This window comes from Capra hircus, chromosome 22 (assembly GCF_001704415.2).
Source record: "Capra hircus breed San Clemente chromosome 22, ASM170441v1, whole genome shotgun sequence".
NCBI classification, from domain to species: domain Eukaryota; kingdom Metazoa; phylum Chordata; class Mammalia; order Artiodactyla; family Bovidae; genus Capra; species Capra hircus.
This window is the reverse complement of record NC_030829.1, coordinates 11,042,820-11,060,130: the sequence shown is the minus strand read 5'-3', so window position 1 is coordinate 11,060,130 and position 17,311 is coordinate 11,042,820. Positions and strand designations below refer to the sequence as shown.

Below are 17,311 nucleotides of genomic sequence, written 5' to 3'. Positions count from 1 at the left end.
CATAACATTTCCTTCAAATCATAGCAGGGAAAACAGCCTCCATTTTAAAAGGCAGATCTGTCTGGTCTTTTAGGGTCTAGTTTTGCCTCCAAAAATCACATCTTCTACATGTTTGCACGTTTTTAAAATGATGCCACATACTAAAATGCTCCACGAATCTCCAAATCAGCTAAACCATATTATTGTTTGAGCTTAGAAAATTGGCTTATAAATTTCAAAATGACCGTAATTTCTTGAATTCTTCTGAATAAACGATTATGTATGTTTTAAGAATTTTAAGAGGTCTCTTCAAAAAAAAATTGTGAGTGCGCAGAGGAGTGGCAGCCTGGACTATAGATCACTAGCCAGGACCACATCTTCTCCTAAGTGGTCACAGGGACTCAAAGTGGCATGCGATGTCTCAGAAAAAATATGTTAGGCCAATCAGATGGTGCTCAACAAAGTACAAAGGCCATTGTTTGTGTCTCACATTTGAGGTACGTCATGTGGACCAAGGGGAAAGACCACATGTCCACAGCTAACCTGGAGTAGACTTAGAGATGGTCATCGATGTGGCTGGCTGTGCCCAGGCAGGACTTGGCTGGCCACTCCAGTTGATGTGGGAGGCAGGGGTCATGGAGGAAACCTCAGGGAGGCAGTTGGCAGAGTCAGTGGCTGATGGGATGGGCTGGAGGCTGCTGCCAAGGAAGTGTCCGGTCCCTGCCCCTTACCTTTGACTTTGACCTCATGAAAGGAAATCCCACACTGCATTTGAGGAAGTCCAATTCTAGCAGTTCACAGGAAATACCCATTTCCTCCTGAAAGACAAAAAGCATCAACAGATGGGCTGGATGCATCAAGACAGGTGTGTGGAAAGAGCCCCAGGGAGGCAAATCCAGACTTTAACAGACACGGTTCTTCTTTTGGAAAGTTCTCAGACGACGGTCACTGTTGGCTGCACTGGAATGAGGAACCCCTGCCAGGCCAAGTCCCTGGTCCTCCTCTGACTGCACACCTCGCCACTCCTTTGCCAGAGGTTCCCTGGGATGATGAGTGCAGAGGGCAAAACTACTCTTCATTTTTAACCAACCCTTTGGTTCTGAACCCTGATATTCTCCTAGTGAAATGGGCCAGGCCATTTGTGAGCTGGACGTCTCCTTAGGTTTGGATTAAAAGGCATCCAAGTCACCTTTCTAACCCCTTTCTCTTATGCCCATACCTTAATCCTGCCTCTCAAGATCTTAGCTGAGGAAAGACAAATGCTAAGAAAATCACACCAGGAAAAACACAGGTATTCTTTTCAGAGTCTGAATCAGTGAGGGCTGAGCTGTCTCCCCAGCAAGCCTTGCCAGAGTTGGGGGTGGGTGCAAGGGCAAGGAGGGAGTTCCGAGAGTAGCCAGCCTGGGGTGGACTCTACAGAGGCACGAGGAAACCAGGAGAGGCACTGTGGAGAGCTGCAGTCTTTCCATCTGGACATATGGTGTACAACAAAGGTCAAAGGAAAACAGGAGGCTCTTCATAACCCATAGAGCCTCTCTGAGTCACTGAGGCCAAATCAAGACTTCTGAGGGGACACAGCATGTTTGCAGATTTTGGAAAAGGAGAAGGCACAGGACAAAACTAGCACTGACTGAATGTCTAGAAACTGGGGCACTGGAGCTCAATGAGGCTATGTGACTTCCCCAGTCATTCTGGGCTGACTCTAAAACCTGTCTCCTTCCCCTCTGAAAGCCCTGAGTTTCTAGAGGGAATGAGCACAGCCAACACCACAACGGCACCAAAAGGAACCAACTCGTGTGGACTCTTGCTCTGAGATGCCACCCATGCTTCCTCCTCCCATTTCCAAGAACTGCACCTTTCAGCTCAGACCAAGATTTCCAGGCAGTCGGGTGAAATAAAAATTTTCACCGTATGTCCAATGAGGAAAAAAAATGTGAGCACCTACCATAAAATACCTACTTAGTTATAGGTTACACAGCATATGATTATACTAATGTACTATCAAGATTATCAAACAAAAAAGTAGAAATGAAAAAAAAACTCATCTGTGAAGTTAGAAGTCAAAATAGTAATTGGGAGGTAGTAAGTGGAAGGGACTTCTTGAGGTGCTGGGGTTTGTTCATTATGAAAATTCGCTTAATGATTTATGTACTTTTGAGCATTTTTAAAATATCAATAAAACTCTGATTTATAAAATAGCAACAAAACAACCCAAAATAAAAGGAAGCAAAAGATAGGAGCTATATAGATGTAAAAGGAAACTACAGCTTATCTTTTCGTATCCAGTCTAGATATCCAATGGGGATAACTGACCTCAGTGATTTCAAAGTTTTCTGATGGTTCTCCATGTCCTTAGTCAGCATCTCTCATGCAGTGGGCTTGGGCCCTCCTGCATTAGAACTGATTTGGGGGCATTCTTTAAAAATGCAGATTCGTGGGCCACATCCAGTGGTCTGAGAAGATAACTGAGTAACCTCTGAGTAGACTCTGAGATTGTGGGGCCTGAGATAAGCACTTTCAATACAGGTTAGGTGATACATACAGTAAGCGTTCTGCTCCACAATGATTTGGGAGCCATTGCTATGAGTTCCCCGTTCTCTGGTCCATTCTACAGGCTGCTTAAGGAACCTTCTTAAAATGCCTTTTGTGAACAGAATAAAGCTCAAAATCTTAACTCTGGCATCCATTTGGCCCCTACCTTTCTGAGTACATATATCACTGTTCTACAAATACCCTTTTCTTGGTATCATTATCACACCTTTGATCTAAGTTGTTTCCACTATCAGGAACAGCTTTCCTTAGCTATTCCTCCAACGTTTTCTTCCCCCATCTTGCCCCAACGCTAATGGATGATAAGCTGGCATATATAATATGGACATGCAACAGGATTTGGAATGGACCCCAGGCATGGACTCCCGTATCAGCACTGAGGATACAGGTGTGAATTACTCTGGAACAGAGGAGCCCTCCATTTACTTGGCTTTGATCTAAGACTGCTTCCGATTATCTGAGAGTTGCTGAACTACCTTATTTTTGTTAATTCCAAAAATGCAAGAAAATAACATTAGTCCAGCATTTATTGCCTTATTCCAAGTCTCTCTTCCACCCACTCAGTCTAACAGAAATGAAAATTCCAGTTGGATACTGAGGTGGAGAATAAGCAAAAAGAGCAAAAACCAAAGACTTCTGTAGGAATGAGAGTGCTCAGCATATGGTCAGGACTCAAACACTCTTGGATGGTGTCACAGGGAGGAATGTCATGGATCACCCTTCTGTGCCTGCCAGCACCAGCCCAGCCCTCCAGTGGCTATGTAAGTCCTCTTGACTGAGAGGTTTTAATTCCAGTCTCCACTCTCCACTGCAGCAATTAGGGAAAGAGCCTCCTCTTCCCCCTCCCACCCTCAGAGCATGGGCTTCTGCATGTAGTTCTGCACCCAGAACCCCTTTGCTAGATGGCTTCCAGTCCCTGGTTGAATGGGAACTGCTTTGTCTGAGAGGTTATAACATCCTTCCTCTGCAGCCTATGATTGACATGGGTGCAAAAGGCCACCCCTTTGCCTCAAGGTGAGACCAGTTGTGCTGTGAGACTCATATTCCAGAGCCCCACTGGAACAGGCTGAGAGCACATCCCTGTTTGCCCGTGTCCTCTGCCCTAGGCTGCCTCCTTATTCCTCTTCTCCCAAGAGCATTTCTGTACTAAATCACTTGCACAGGAATCCCCATCTCAGGTTCTGCTTCAGCGAACCTGACCTCAGACAATACTATTTACAGATGAGGCTGCTGGTACCGAGAGCTTCTAGAAAGTGCTGGGCATCTGTTCCCAGGCGGGGAGAGGCAACAGAAGGGGAACCCTCACATGCTAATGAATGTTGTTCAAATTCATACCAACCAAAGGAAGACTTTCTAACTGCAGGTTACATAGCTGCCCCCATTAGGGAAGCACTTCACTTTAAAGCCCATCAGCACCTGTTTTGCTCTGGTTTTATCCAGAGCAGCCTGGGCCATGACCTTAAAAAACAAGGTCATTATGCAGCCAGGTACCAGAGCCCCCCAGTCCCATCCCTGTAGTCAGGCAGGTACCCTGTAGGCACAAGGGAAATTTAAAAAATGTATTTGGGGGTGATATGGCTAAACTAAGCCTGGTTTCAGACAGCATCACGAATAGTGATCTAGCTGAGGAGAGAATGCTTATTACCACTTCCCAGGAGGTACATGATGAGATTCTAGGGGCCACACTTCTTGGCTCTGACTTTCATGCCCCAACCATTGCTAACATTTGAGAACTTCACCTTCAGCATTACTGCAAGACTTATGATGAAGAGCTCTCAGCTAATGGGGAATGTGGACCAGGGAACTGTCTACCCTTTGTCCCTGATTGCCAGACAGTGTAGAATCTGATTACTCAATTCAAATGCACCGAAATCTACTGAACCCTTGTTGCATAGCTGCAGGCTTTCATGAAATCAACTAAAGTGATGCACAGAAACTGCTCAAACCACTTAAAGTCTCTGATCTATCTGGATCTGATGGAGTTACTTAACAGTTAAAGAAGTCAAAATTATCCATGGATGATAACACTTTAAGATATTTCAGAAGATAAGGATTTAAAATGAAAAGATCAAGAGAAGCCTTTGGGGAAAATATACCATCATAAAAACAACCTTTTTGTGATTGTCCTCAAAAAAACAAAAAACAAAAAAATGGCAAAATAGGAAGTAAAGAATGTTACCTTATGATATAACAGGAACAGTCACATCCAAAAGCTGCCTATCTAGGGACTCCCCTGGTGGTCCAGTGGCTAAAAGACCCCATGCTCCCAATGCAGGGGGCCTGGGTTCAACCCCTGGTCAGAGAACTAGATCCCACATGCCGCAACTAAGACGTGGCACAGCCAAATAAATAAATACTTTAAAACAAAAACAAAAGCTGCCTACCCAGCACTCAGTTACTGCTTCTGTTTCAGAAATTAACGCACTTCTATTTTAAACATGCTAATAAGGCAAATAAGCCTTTGCCTTGGGTCTAAGAAATCTTTGACCATTGTAATTACCCTGTTACAAGAGCCGTTAAGTGTAGAATAATATAAACTTATTTTCACAATCTTCAGTTTTATCTTTCAAGTAAAGTCTCAATCAAAACTTAAAAATTTTTACTATCAAGTTTTGGACCCTATTTTAAGAAGATTCACAAAACTAGTCTTTTTCCTAGTCCCCGCTTTTTGTTGGCTTGCAGGAACATCCAATCCCACAAAATGCTATCAAGGTTTCTCCCTGGAGATTGACTGAGTTTAAACTTTTCTTTTTCTCTTGTAATAAGACTCATTACTCTTAGGGTCAGAAAAACATCAATTAATATTTTTTTAGCACACGAGATAAACGCATACTCAGTTTGTGAACGTTTGCTTCTGTATTCTCAGGACTGGGCACTCAGTAGTTTCTGAGTTTGCACTTAATACTTGAACAGGCCTTGGGTCCTCAGGGATTCAGATGAAGGGGCTGCAAGAGGTAGCTTATTTGCTGGTCTGCCTGGCATGGGAGATGCTTGCCTTGGCAAAAACCCTCTCTTTTCCAGACATACCTCAGCCGTCCTGGCCCCCGGGAGCTTGGCCAGTGGAGCCAGGCTCCAGCCCTGCTTGTAATGTGCGGTGTGGTTGGCAGGAAGAATCAGATCATGAAGTTAGTGAGCCTCCTTGGCCTTCAGGCTCCTTCCTCCCAATCACACAGGATTTGACTTTATTCTTGAGCCTCATTTTCTCTGACCACCAACACGGTGCCCTGTGTGAGCAGCAAATCCGCAAATCTGGTCAGGGCTTATGCTGGGCGCCAGGGCGGGTGTGAAGTTTAACTTCCCATTTGCCACTTTCTCCTGGGATTGTCAAACTGGGATGACCCTTCTCTATGACTGAAGTTTGGTGCTCTTCTGAGATCTCTTTCCTTTCTTCCAGACACATGAGGTGTGACCTCTGTGAGCTGGTAAGCTCTGTGTTAACTCAGTTAATACAGAATTCAGGTGAATTTTGAAAGCACTTGATCCCAAATTCTCTAACTGAGAATTCAAAGGTGAGAAGGGGTTCTCAATAACCTGGCCCAGTGAGTTAATAGAAAGAGTTTATTCCCAGGAAATACTCTATTGGCTCAACTCAAGGATGAGTCAGCCTGAGCCTCCCCAGAAAAAACAGTGCTATTCCCAGAGGGAAGTCCTCTGGGACAGGGCCCATGGAATGCCTCCCATGCAGTAACGCACATGGACTTGCAGCACAGAAAATGCACAGGCTTTGGCATCAGTGTCCCAGCTTTGATGACTGGCTCAGATATGTAACAGCTGTGTGTTGTCAGGCAAACGAGCTAGGCTTTCTACAAGCCTCTACTTTCTCACCTGTAAAGTGAAGCCTTAGCACCAGCCTTATAGGACTGGGGGCTCAGACAGTAAAGCGTCTGCCTGCAATGCAGGAGCCCCGGGTTCGATCCCTGGGTCAGGAAGATCGTCTGGAGAAGGAAAGGAAGCCCACTCCAGTATTATTGCCTGGGAAATCCCATGGACGGAGGAGTGTGGTGGGCTACAGTCCATGGGGTTGCAGAGAGTTGGACGCGACTGAGCGACTTCACTGCGGACTATAGGCTATGTATGGGACTGGGTCTGACCTGCCAGTGCTGATGGTCATGAAGATGGAGTCCACACACGGCCCACCTCAGAACTAGCTTGTTACATGACAGGCAGCTCCTCTTATTCCCGTTACAAGGAGGAAACTGGAACACAGAGAAGTTACAGCGCTTGCCCAGGCTCTCCTAGTTGCCAATGTAAGAATGGGCTGGAGGGGACCCGAGGTGGGGGATACCAAGCAAGGCACAGACAACGTCCCTCTCCTCCTTCCACCTCCTCCTTCCCCTGAAGAACTCACAGAAACTAAGCCTGAGCAGGTGGGGAGCACAAACCCAATGAGCCAAGTGTGGCCTTTAAGGAACCTGAAGCACACAGGATGCCAGGACATATGCCAGTCATGGCTGATGGCCTGGCAAGGCTGGGGCAGTGGTTACAAGCCTCCTGCCGGATGGGGTTTGGCAACTAACAGCCTGAGAGAACAGAGGTGATTACCGACACACGTGGGGGTTTTGGAGGAATGGGCCAAGGCAACTACTACAAAGCAAGTCCCTTTTAAAAATTTTGTCTAAACCCCTGTTTGGAAGCGAAGGCCCAGACTATCCTGGGTTTGTTCTTTCCAAGCTTAAAAAATTGAAGCAAGCAGGAGCTAAAGTCAAAACAAATGTTTGAGACAGATGAACCACATAACTGTTAAAGCCAAATGCCCCTGGGAAGCTAAGGAGTATTGAATTTGGAGCGTGCACTTTGAATAAACCCCATCCCCATCACAGGCGGTGGGAAGTCAGCTGTCCCAGGAGAAGCGATTTTCTGATCAAAGTGGAGACAGAGGAGGCTCCTCCCAAACAGTCCTCTTGGCCCTTAGGACACTTTAAAACAAGTAAAAAATATTCCTGCATTAAAAAAAGAATACAAATTAGAAATGACTTGAGTAAGCTGTCTTATTCCTGTAACACGCCCCTCCTGTGCATTACACTAACTCTGGTTAGAGCAAATCTTTTTATTTTCCAAGATAAAAACAAACCAGAACACCTTCCCAAATGCTGATGACTTCCCCTTTTGGGGATGACAGCAAAACAAACAAGAATCTAAACAAACAAATAAATCAATCTAACAGCTCTAATTGAAAAGCCCAAAGTGAACAGACCAGAAATATGTGTCTTCTAAGGTTTAAGAAGTAATCGAAGTATTTGATTTTCATCCAGGAAGTTTTTCTTTCTGTTAAACAGAGACAAGTAACTTTTTCTTAAGAGTTTCAAAAATTTGTTTCTATTCCTAGATTTTTAAAAAAAGTATTTCCCAGAGCCTGCAAATTCTTGATCAACATACTAAGAATTCAAAGTTCAATTCCATCTCATAAATCAAATTATTTTGATTTTCTATCAGTCTTTTCCTTTGCCCCACAGGCTGGTTGAAAACTCTACAAGGTGGCAATCTCTCCTGAAATGATGGGGAAGGGTTTAACACCATGGCATAAAAACAATTTATGAGTGGTGTTTGCGTGAAAAGGTTTTGTAGGAGTCAAATGTATGGTGGGTACTTACTGAAAGCCGGGCCAGAAATCTTGGTATTAGGGACATACTTACAGTGGAGAGTTCAATCCCACCTATCAGTGCGCTTACACTCCTGTGGGCTCGGAATTCATTTGAGAAGGACCTTGCTGCCAAGGGCCTTGCTACTCAAAGTGTGGTCCTTGTACCAGCAGCATCAGCATTACGTGGGAGCTTGTGAGAAATGAAGCTTTTCAGCGCCCACCCAGACCTGCTAAGTTAGAATCTATATTTTAAGGAGATCTCCAGGTAACCTCTGTGCATGTGACCATTTGAGAAGCCCTGCTCTACATCACAGACCCATCCACTCAGAGAACATAATGTCAGCCCATGTAGCCTGCCTTCCTGTGCTCTCTACCTGCCAGAGAAAGATGAACCCAGCTGCTGCCATTTGAGGGCTACTGTCTTAGCAAGGACACACTTTTCTGGAGCTGGAGACCCACCTATTGACATGTCCCTTGTCTGGGTTCCCCCAAAACAGATTCTGGAGCAAGGGCTGGGGTTCAAATAGGTTGTGAGGTGACCTCAAGTGCTCCCTGAAGGAGTGGGGACATGCAGCACCCCTAATGGGTGAAAAAGCTGGGCATGTCTCTGCCAACACCTGCCTCTCCTTGATTGAGAGTTGTTCTAGGGATACTGAAGTCCCCTTGGCCACAGAAGAGACGAGGCCTGAGAGGATCCTCTCCCAGTGCAGCACCCCTGCAGCATGTTGTAGGCACATGCAGTCCTGTTCAAGGGAGCAGCTACTAACTAATCTCTCCCCTCTGGCTGGCACATGCACTTTGCTACCTCTGGACACATCTCAGGGCTCTCCTTCAAGGGCTGGCCTCCTCTTTTAGGGTGATTCTGCCCTCCTTTCTGTTTCCTTTCTACCATGGCAGATCAGCTCCAACCTCTTCCTATCTAGGCCAGTGTAAAACAGCTTCTTTGTGGATGCCCTGTTCTCAGCTGTCCCGAGTCTGGTTTACAAGCTGTCCCATACGGATCTTAACATGCTATTTCATTTCTGTGCAAAAGCCTTCAAAGGTTATTAATAGCCTACACCTGTCACTGCTTCATAACTGGGGTGTGCACTGGAACCACCTGAGAACCACAGATTCCATGCACAGCACTGCCAGCCATGCAGGCTATTTACTGCACAAGAGACCTGCCTGAGGGTTGGGGGGTTGAAATCCAGCCCATGCCGCTTTCCCCAAGTCCTGCATCCTGGCAAGAGGCTATAGACCACCAGAGGGGGCACTTCTCTGCAATTTGTATAATGGTGCTAGACAGACTGTGATGATTTTGTGAAAAACTGTAAAACAAACAAACAAAAAAAAAACCCCCTTGGAAGCCCAGCTGTGGACCCACTGAATCACAGCACACAGCATGGGCCAACATTTGCTGAAAGCTCCCTGGGAAGTTCCAATACGCACTCAAGCTAAGAACCCTCAGAAATTACATTAAACTCCTTGTTGAAGATGCAGATTGCAGGACCCACCTCCAGCATGGGATTCTTTAGAGCACAAGTAGGGTCAGGAAATCTGGATTTTGACTCTCAGGCAAACATTCTATATCAGCCTTTGGAACCCCAGCCCTGAGGGCTGGCACGGTCACTGCCATTTTGGAGGTTAAGAGATGGAGACCCAGTTAGAAGGGGAAAAAGTGCTTTCCCTGGGGCTCTACCTCTGGTGAAGTCAGAATATCTTCTATTATGGTCCTCCCTGCCTACTAGTCCTCAGACTGGAGCCCTGCCCACCACGCAGCCAGAGCACTGACTCAGAGAAGATGGACTCTATCTACAGAGGCAGAGGCCAGCTCCCACACGGGTGCCTGGCCCCTGCTGCCCTGGAGGAAGCCCACCCATCCACTCAGCAAGTGTTTCTTATTTTGTCTTAAATGGGAAACAGCTTCTGTAGAATAATTCTTATGCATGAGGCATGTATGTTTTCTGTTATATCTTACATTCCTTTGTTCACGCCCCCACTTAATAATTATTTATCAAGCAGTCTCCATGTCCTGCATTGGGTCACATGCCTTTATAATACAGTCCTTCCTGTCTTCAGGGGATCTCCCAGTCTAGGAGGTGGGGAGAAGGACCAAGCTATTTGAGGAATAACTGCACTCACGGCTAAAATCAGTCTCTCTCAATAAGAGCATCTTCACTTCCTCCAACCGGACTGCCATTAGTCTTATTTCACTATTATTATGTATTATTATATACTTTCATTATTACTACTATTGCCTTAGCTGTCCTCTAAAAAATTGTTTTTAATGTTTGACACACTGCACAGAATGGGGGACTCAGTTTCCTGACCAGGGATTGAACCTGCACCCCTTGAGGTGGAAGCAGAGTCTTAACCACTGGACTGCTAGGGAAGTCCCTGCCTTTCCTTTTCATTTAACTAAAAATGTCTACAAGTTCTTTATTTTTTAAAAAATTGAAGTTCAGTTAATTTACAATGTTGTGCCAGTCTCTTCTGTACAGCAAAGTGATTCAGTTTTACACACATATATGTTCTTATTTTTCTACAAGTTCTTTAAATTATGAAATCCAAAACCCAACAGAGTTATCTCCCAGAAGTTTCATCAATGTTGACTTCATAGGAAAATTCAGTTTATCATGTGAACATACAGGTACAGGTCAAAAGTTATTATGACAATAGCCCAAAATACCATTCATAAAACAGCAAAAGCTAGCTGAGGGTCCTCTTGTTCAGGACTGTTGCCTAAATCCTATGAAACCACCATCAGCAATATGAAAACCAGACAAAGACACAACCAAAAAAAGAAAATTACAGGCCAGTACTTTTGATGAATATAGATGCAAAACTCTTAACAAAATGTTAGCAAGCTGAATCCAACAACACATTAAAAAAGCTCATGCACCATGATCAAGTTGGATTCATCCAAGGGTCACAAGAATGATTCATTACAGGCAAATCAATAGGATACACCACATCAATCAAAGAAAAGGCAAAATCCACATGATCATCTCAACAGATGCAGAAAAAACAATTTGGTAAAATTCAACATCCATTCATGATAAAAACTCTTATGAAAGTGGATACAGAGGGGACATATTATAATAAAAACTATTCATGACAAACTCATAGCCAATATAATACTCAACAGTGAAAAATGGAAAGCCTTTCTGTTAAAATATGGAACAAGACAAGGATGCCTACTCTCACCATTTCTCGTCAACATAGTATTGGAAGTCTTAGCCACAGCAATTGGATTAAGAAAAAGAAATACTAGGTATTCAAATTAGAAGACATAAAATTGTCATTATATACAGAGGACGTGATACTATTAATATACATAGAAAACTGAGAACTGCTGTCTAGCACACTAAAAGCCTGAGAACAGGTCCTTGCAGTGGGTACAAGATCTGTGTTCTGTTATTAATTTATTCAACAGATACTCTTAGACTAACCTCAAGTGTCAGGCATGGAGATTCACAGGCATATCCCTGTCCTAAACAAGCTTTACTTTTAAATACCAGACACAGAATAACTGCCTTGGCAGTTGATCTAACTAAGAAACATATGCCAGCTGAGAGTTCAAGCTTTAGGGAATGCCTACGAGAAAAGGGCAGAGTCAGGAGCGCAATCTGCATCTTAGGTATTCATGCTGTGTGGCCTTCCCTAGTGGCTCAGGTGGTAAAGAATCTGCCTACAGTGTAGGAGACCTGGGTTCAATCCCTGGGTCAGGAAGATCCCCTGGAGAAGGGAATGGTAACCGACTCCAGTATTCTTGCCTAGAGAATTCCATGGAAAGAGGATCCCGGGATCATGGATCGGGATAAGGTCCATGGGGTCACAAAGAGTCAGACACGACTGAGTGACTATCACTCACTCACTCACTCAGACTGTGTACATAAAAAAAAAAACCGTGATGCCAAGAACCTCCAGGGTCAATACACAACTAAAACAATTAATTAGAATTAGAATTAAGAAGGACCCACTAACATCAGTTCAGTTCAGTTGCTCAGTAGTGTCTGACTCTTTGCAACCCCATGGACTGCAGCACTCCATGCTTCCCTGTCCATCACCAACTCCTGGAGCTTGCTCAAACTCACGTCCATCGAGTCAGTGATGCCATCCAACCATCTCATCCTCTGTCCTTGCTTTCTCCTCCTGCCTTCAATCCTTCCCAGCATCAGGGTCTTTTCCAATGAGTCAGTTCTTCCCATCAGGTGGCCAAAGTATTGGAGTTTCAGCTTCAGCATCAGTCCTTCCAATGAACACTCAGGACTGGTCTCCTTTAGGATGGACTGGTTGGATCTCCTTGCAGTCCAAGGGACTCTCAAGAGTCTTCTCCAACACCACAGTTCAAAAGCATCAATTCTTCAGCGCTCAGTTTTCTTCATTGTCCAACTCTCACATCTATACATGACTACTGGAAAAACCATAGCTGAGACTAGATGGACCTCGGTTGGCAAAGTAATGTCTCTGCTTTTTAATATGCTATCTAGGTTGGTCATAGCTTTTCTTACCAGGAGCAAGAATCTTTTATTTCATGGCTGCAGTCATCATCTGCAGTGGTTTTGAAGCCCCCCAAAATAAAGTCTCTAACTGTTTCCACTGTTTCCCTGTCTATTTGCCATCAAGTGATGGGACTGGATGCCATGATCTTAGTTTTCTAAATGTTGAGTTTTAAGCCAACTTTTCCCTCTCCTCTTTCACTTTCATCAAGAGGCTCTTTACTTCTTAGTTTTCTGCCATAAGGGTGGTGTCATCTGCATATCTGAGATTACTGATATATCTCCCAGTAATCTTCATTTCAGCCTGTGCTTCATCCAGCCCAGCATTTCGCATGATGTACCCTGCATATAAGTTAAATAAGCAGGGTGACAATATACAACCTTGATGTACTCCTTTTCCTATTTGGAACCAGTCTGTTGTTCCTTGTCCAGTTCTAACTGTTGCTTCTTGATCTGCATACAGATTTCTCAGGACGCAGGTAAGGTGGTCTGCTATTCCCATTTCTTGAAGAATTTTCCACTTGTGATCCACTCAGTCAAAGGCTTTGGCGTCATCAATAAAGCAGAAGTAGATGTTTTTCTGGAACTCTCTTGCTTTTCCAATGATCTAACGGATGTTGGCAATTTAAATAAATGTTAAAGTCATGTGTCCTCTTAATATTGTCAAGAACGAAACAGAGAGATAGTCTTTGTTTTCTAGGGTGATACTTGGTTTTCTCTGTATTTGGTCTGAACATTTTCAATTAGTTGGTTAGCTGTTTAAAATGACTTGCAAAGAGAAGGAGTTGCTTTTGGTTATTTTAATGGTAAGGTTTTAAATCCAGACTCACTAGAGTTGTTTATGAAAATTTTCTGATTTTTCCTGGTTCTTTTTTTAAAAAAAGGATGGGCTACAGGTTCATTAAGACTGACTGAGCCCTGGTATGTGTGTTCTGAACTTGTTGGAATGAACTAAATTTAGGATTGTGTACGAAGCGGGCTTGTTTGCGAGTGGGGACAAGAAAGGATTGGTTTATGTCTTGCTACCGGGGCTCTGAGCCTGAAGAAGTAAATGATGGAGCAGCATTTTCTGTGTCTCTCCCCCACAGGACCCCTCTTTGCCTGTGAACCTGGAGAGAGGGGAGGGCATGCGAATTCACACCCCTTTCCAGGGACCCTCAACCAAACTCCTTTGTCCCTGCACCCTCTGAGGTATGACCTCTACTGTGGAGAGTGCCCAAGTTACCCACCTTCTTTCTCACCCCTGAGGACTTTGATATCATACCTTTGCTTGGCTTCCTTCCCCATCCCTTCCGTGGGTTCTTCTGGGAACATATGCTAGTAAATTACTTTAAAATGATGGTTCGTCTCAGGATTTCATTCTAGAAAACTGAGACTGAGATAGTAAGACAAAACCATCACAGAAACAACCAGCTCCCCTCTTTGGTTGGGGCCTCAGGTAGGGGCTTGCCAACCTGGCGTCAGTGGAGCATTTCAGGCTTTGAGCAAATGGCCTCCTGGGTCTTGGAAACCTCTCACCCTCTCTAATGTATGACACAGGGCAGTGTTTCCCTGGGACTGCCAGTTCCAAGTAGCCCAGGATCTTTTAAAACAAAGAATTTCAGCTGCCAAATATTAAGGATGCCAGTGAAGATGGCTGTGCAGACTCCCATGACTCACATATTGGTTTTAATTCACTTAAGTGCCTCTTAAACATGGATTCATTTAATTATTACTCCTCAGCGTTGTCTCACGGTCCGTCTGAGAAGGATGCCTCTGTGATGTTCATGCCAGGCTGCAGGCAGGGGCCCTGAATGGTGAGTGAAAGCTGCTTTCTTCTTTACAGAGCTTCTCAGGGGAAGGAATGGGGACCCTGGAAATGTCTATACTTGTGATCATGATTTTTTTTTTCAAACCACTAGATTCAGCTCTTAGTTCTGCCACCTACCAAGTGGTGCCTTAAGTTATTCTGCAGCCCCCTGCTCACGAAAATACAGATAGCAATTCCTTACCTCATAATCTCACTATAAGGATTGAATGAGTTACTATGTTGGCTGCCACCACAGTGGTTGTTGATGCTATTAGGCTCCAGAGAGGGACTTTTCAAGTGTTTTCTTTGCTCAGCCACCTACAGTTAGTTGCCGGCAAACCTTTAGGCCTTAAACCACCTCCAGAGTAAGACCCTCAGCCTGGCTAGGCTGCTTGAAAACTAAGAAGACAGAGCTAATATGTACTGAACTTGGACCACGTGGCAGACATTGCTTCGAGCACTTTGTGACGATGAACTGATTTACGCTTCTAAGCCACCCTACAAGGTAAGCATTATTTCATCCGATTGGGATTCGGAAGCCCAAGTGGGTGAAGTAACTTGTCCAAGGTCACAGAGCAGCCACACAGTAGAGCTAGAACTCACGCTGGCAGTCTAAGCAGAACCTGTACTGCCTTACAGAGGCCAGTCTGCAAAGAAGCCTGACAGTGCATGTTGACAGTGTTTCCTTTGCTTCGCCATAACTGGACTAGGTCTCAGAGTCTGTGATGCATCAGAGACACCTGCAGGTATGTTTAGAAGCACTCTGTGGGGATTCACCCCCAGAGTTTCTGATTCAGCAGGTCTGGGGACAGGCCCACGAATGTGCATTTCTAATCAAGTCCCAAATTACATGGATGCTGATGTTAGGGGACCACACTTGGAGAGCACTGATGCAGATCTTTAGGAACACTGGGCCCGGGCAGGACCTACCATGGAGGACAATATAACAAGTGAGAGTGCAGCTTGGTCTGCTGAGCCAGGGGACACCCGAGTGGTCCCCTCTGCGGATGCTGTGAGGTCTGCAGGGCCCCTGCCACTGGTGTATGGGAACCCTTCACAGCCACCAATTGTCACTGTGTCACGCAGATGTCACCTTTCTCCAGGCTGCCCCCAACTTCCATCCTACAAAATGGGGCTAGAACATGAACTTCCTAGTGATGCTATGGTGAGGAAATGCTAAAGAGGAACTAAAATGGGAGGACCGAATGGACAGGCATTTACAGACTGCCTTCCCCATGACTAGCCTTTGAAGCACCGTCTTCTTTAATCCCGACACTGTAAGTAGGTCTAGTACTCTCCACTTTACAGAGGAGGAAAATGAAGCTTTGAGAAGCTGAGCTAACTTGTCAAAATGTATGCAGCTAGTAGGCCACTGAAGTGGGATTCAAACCCAGGTCAGCTCAGCCCCACAGCCCCTGCATTTCCTCTGCCCCAGGCTGGGATGGTGGCCACCCTGCCCTGGGCACAGCTGACACTGAGCAGGCTGCACAAAGCCTGTGACCCCATGCAGAGTTCCTGCCGAGGAGTGAAGCGTTTCACAGGCAGAAGTTTAAGCCATGAAACAGACTCTGGTCTGTGTGGGGTTTCCCAATCAGAAATAAAAAGGTCAGATGTTGTCTCATCGGCTCCAGGATCCAAGGCCCATCCTTAGCCCAGAACAGAAACAGCAGTGTGACCGCAAGTGGAGTGGCCCCAGGCCTTCAGAAATGACTGCGAGACCCCTTGCTGGAAGCCAGTCTACCCATCTGAAAGTCCCAATCCTTGTGAGCAAAGCTCAATGGGCTTTTTATAAAGAGCAAAGAGTTTTCTTTGGCACAAGGTTCAGATTTCCTGCCCTGTTCCAGTGACCTCATGAAGGCGTGTGGAAGCACCCCCGTACCCCTCCCCAGTGCCAACAATCTCAACTCACAGCTCAGGCTTCCTGCTTGTTTGGGGAGAGAGCTTGCTTCTCGTCTTCTGAATTTGAGACCCTTCTCCCTCCTCCATCTGAGGCTCAATCCACTGCTCTCCTATGTGTTTGGAGACAACAGGCAGCCCCTTCAGCTAGAACCTTCTAGATAAGGAGCCATGGAAGAGGGAGGCCCTGTGTCATGAGCACCAGCTCTGCATCTCCTCAGCAGATGAAACTCTGATGGAGAATGACATGTGGGAAAAGAATTCTGGCTTTAAAGCTTATGACCAAGCAGCTCTGAAGAGTGAAAGGGAAAGTCACATAACTTGGAGATGACAAAAGATTCCAGTGTTGTTGTCCAAGGGGTTAAGGTCTCTAGGGTTTCTGAGAAGAGGTTTTCCTAACTAGAAATTCTGTCTACTCCATTGTATGTGTGTGGGCGGTCGTCATCATCCCATGCTATAATCTCCAACCAATGGCCTTTTGTCCCAGTCACTTCTAGAGCCCTTGGTCATGTCTCAGAGTTCAAAGCAGATACTTAAGATGGCCCCAGAGCACTGGGGCATCAGGACTGGGGTGGAGAGAGCTCCTCCTCCATCAGCCTGAGCAAGACTGAAGGATTAAGGTCCATCAGCTAGCGCCAGCTGGGAGACTCAGTCCAAGTTACTTGCCTAAGCCCACTTTCTACTTTGGTAAGTTGGGTAACGAGGCTGGAGAAGACATCTGTTTCCTGCCACCTATATCCATCCAGGTTTCTGATGACTCTCTGCCCCAAGTTTCCTCTGGGGAACTATCTCCTCCCATTGTCCAGGTGAAAGGTCTGCTCACCCAGACTCCCTCCCACATGAACCACACTCATGAGCTAAGCCACGAACACTATCCTTTATTGTTAACTACTTTTGTGGGGGTGGGGAGGACATTTATTTCTTGATAGGACTGCCAGTTCACGGATGTCAGGATCAAGCTCTGTCCTTATCTACGAGTTAGGATGGTAACTGCCACAAGACAGATGGGGGCGGGGGGTGGATCTGGTCTCA

General features: G+C 45.4%; 1 protein-coding gene across 1 annotated transcript in view; it reads right to left on the bottom strand.

Moving 5' to 3' along the window:
• Positions 1-17,311, bottom strand: part of ITGA9 (integrin subunit alpha 9) — a 366,775-nt gene that overhangs the window by 87,401 nt on the left and 262,063 nt on the right. The window contains exon 19 of the mRNA XM_018067208.1: positions 711-797. Within this exon, the coding sequence (XP_017922697.1) occupies positions 711-797 (87 nt within the window). The remainder of the gene's footprint in view (positions 1-710; positions 798-17,311) is intronic.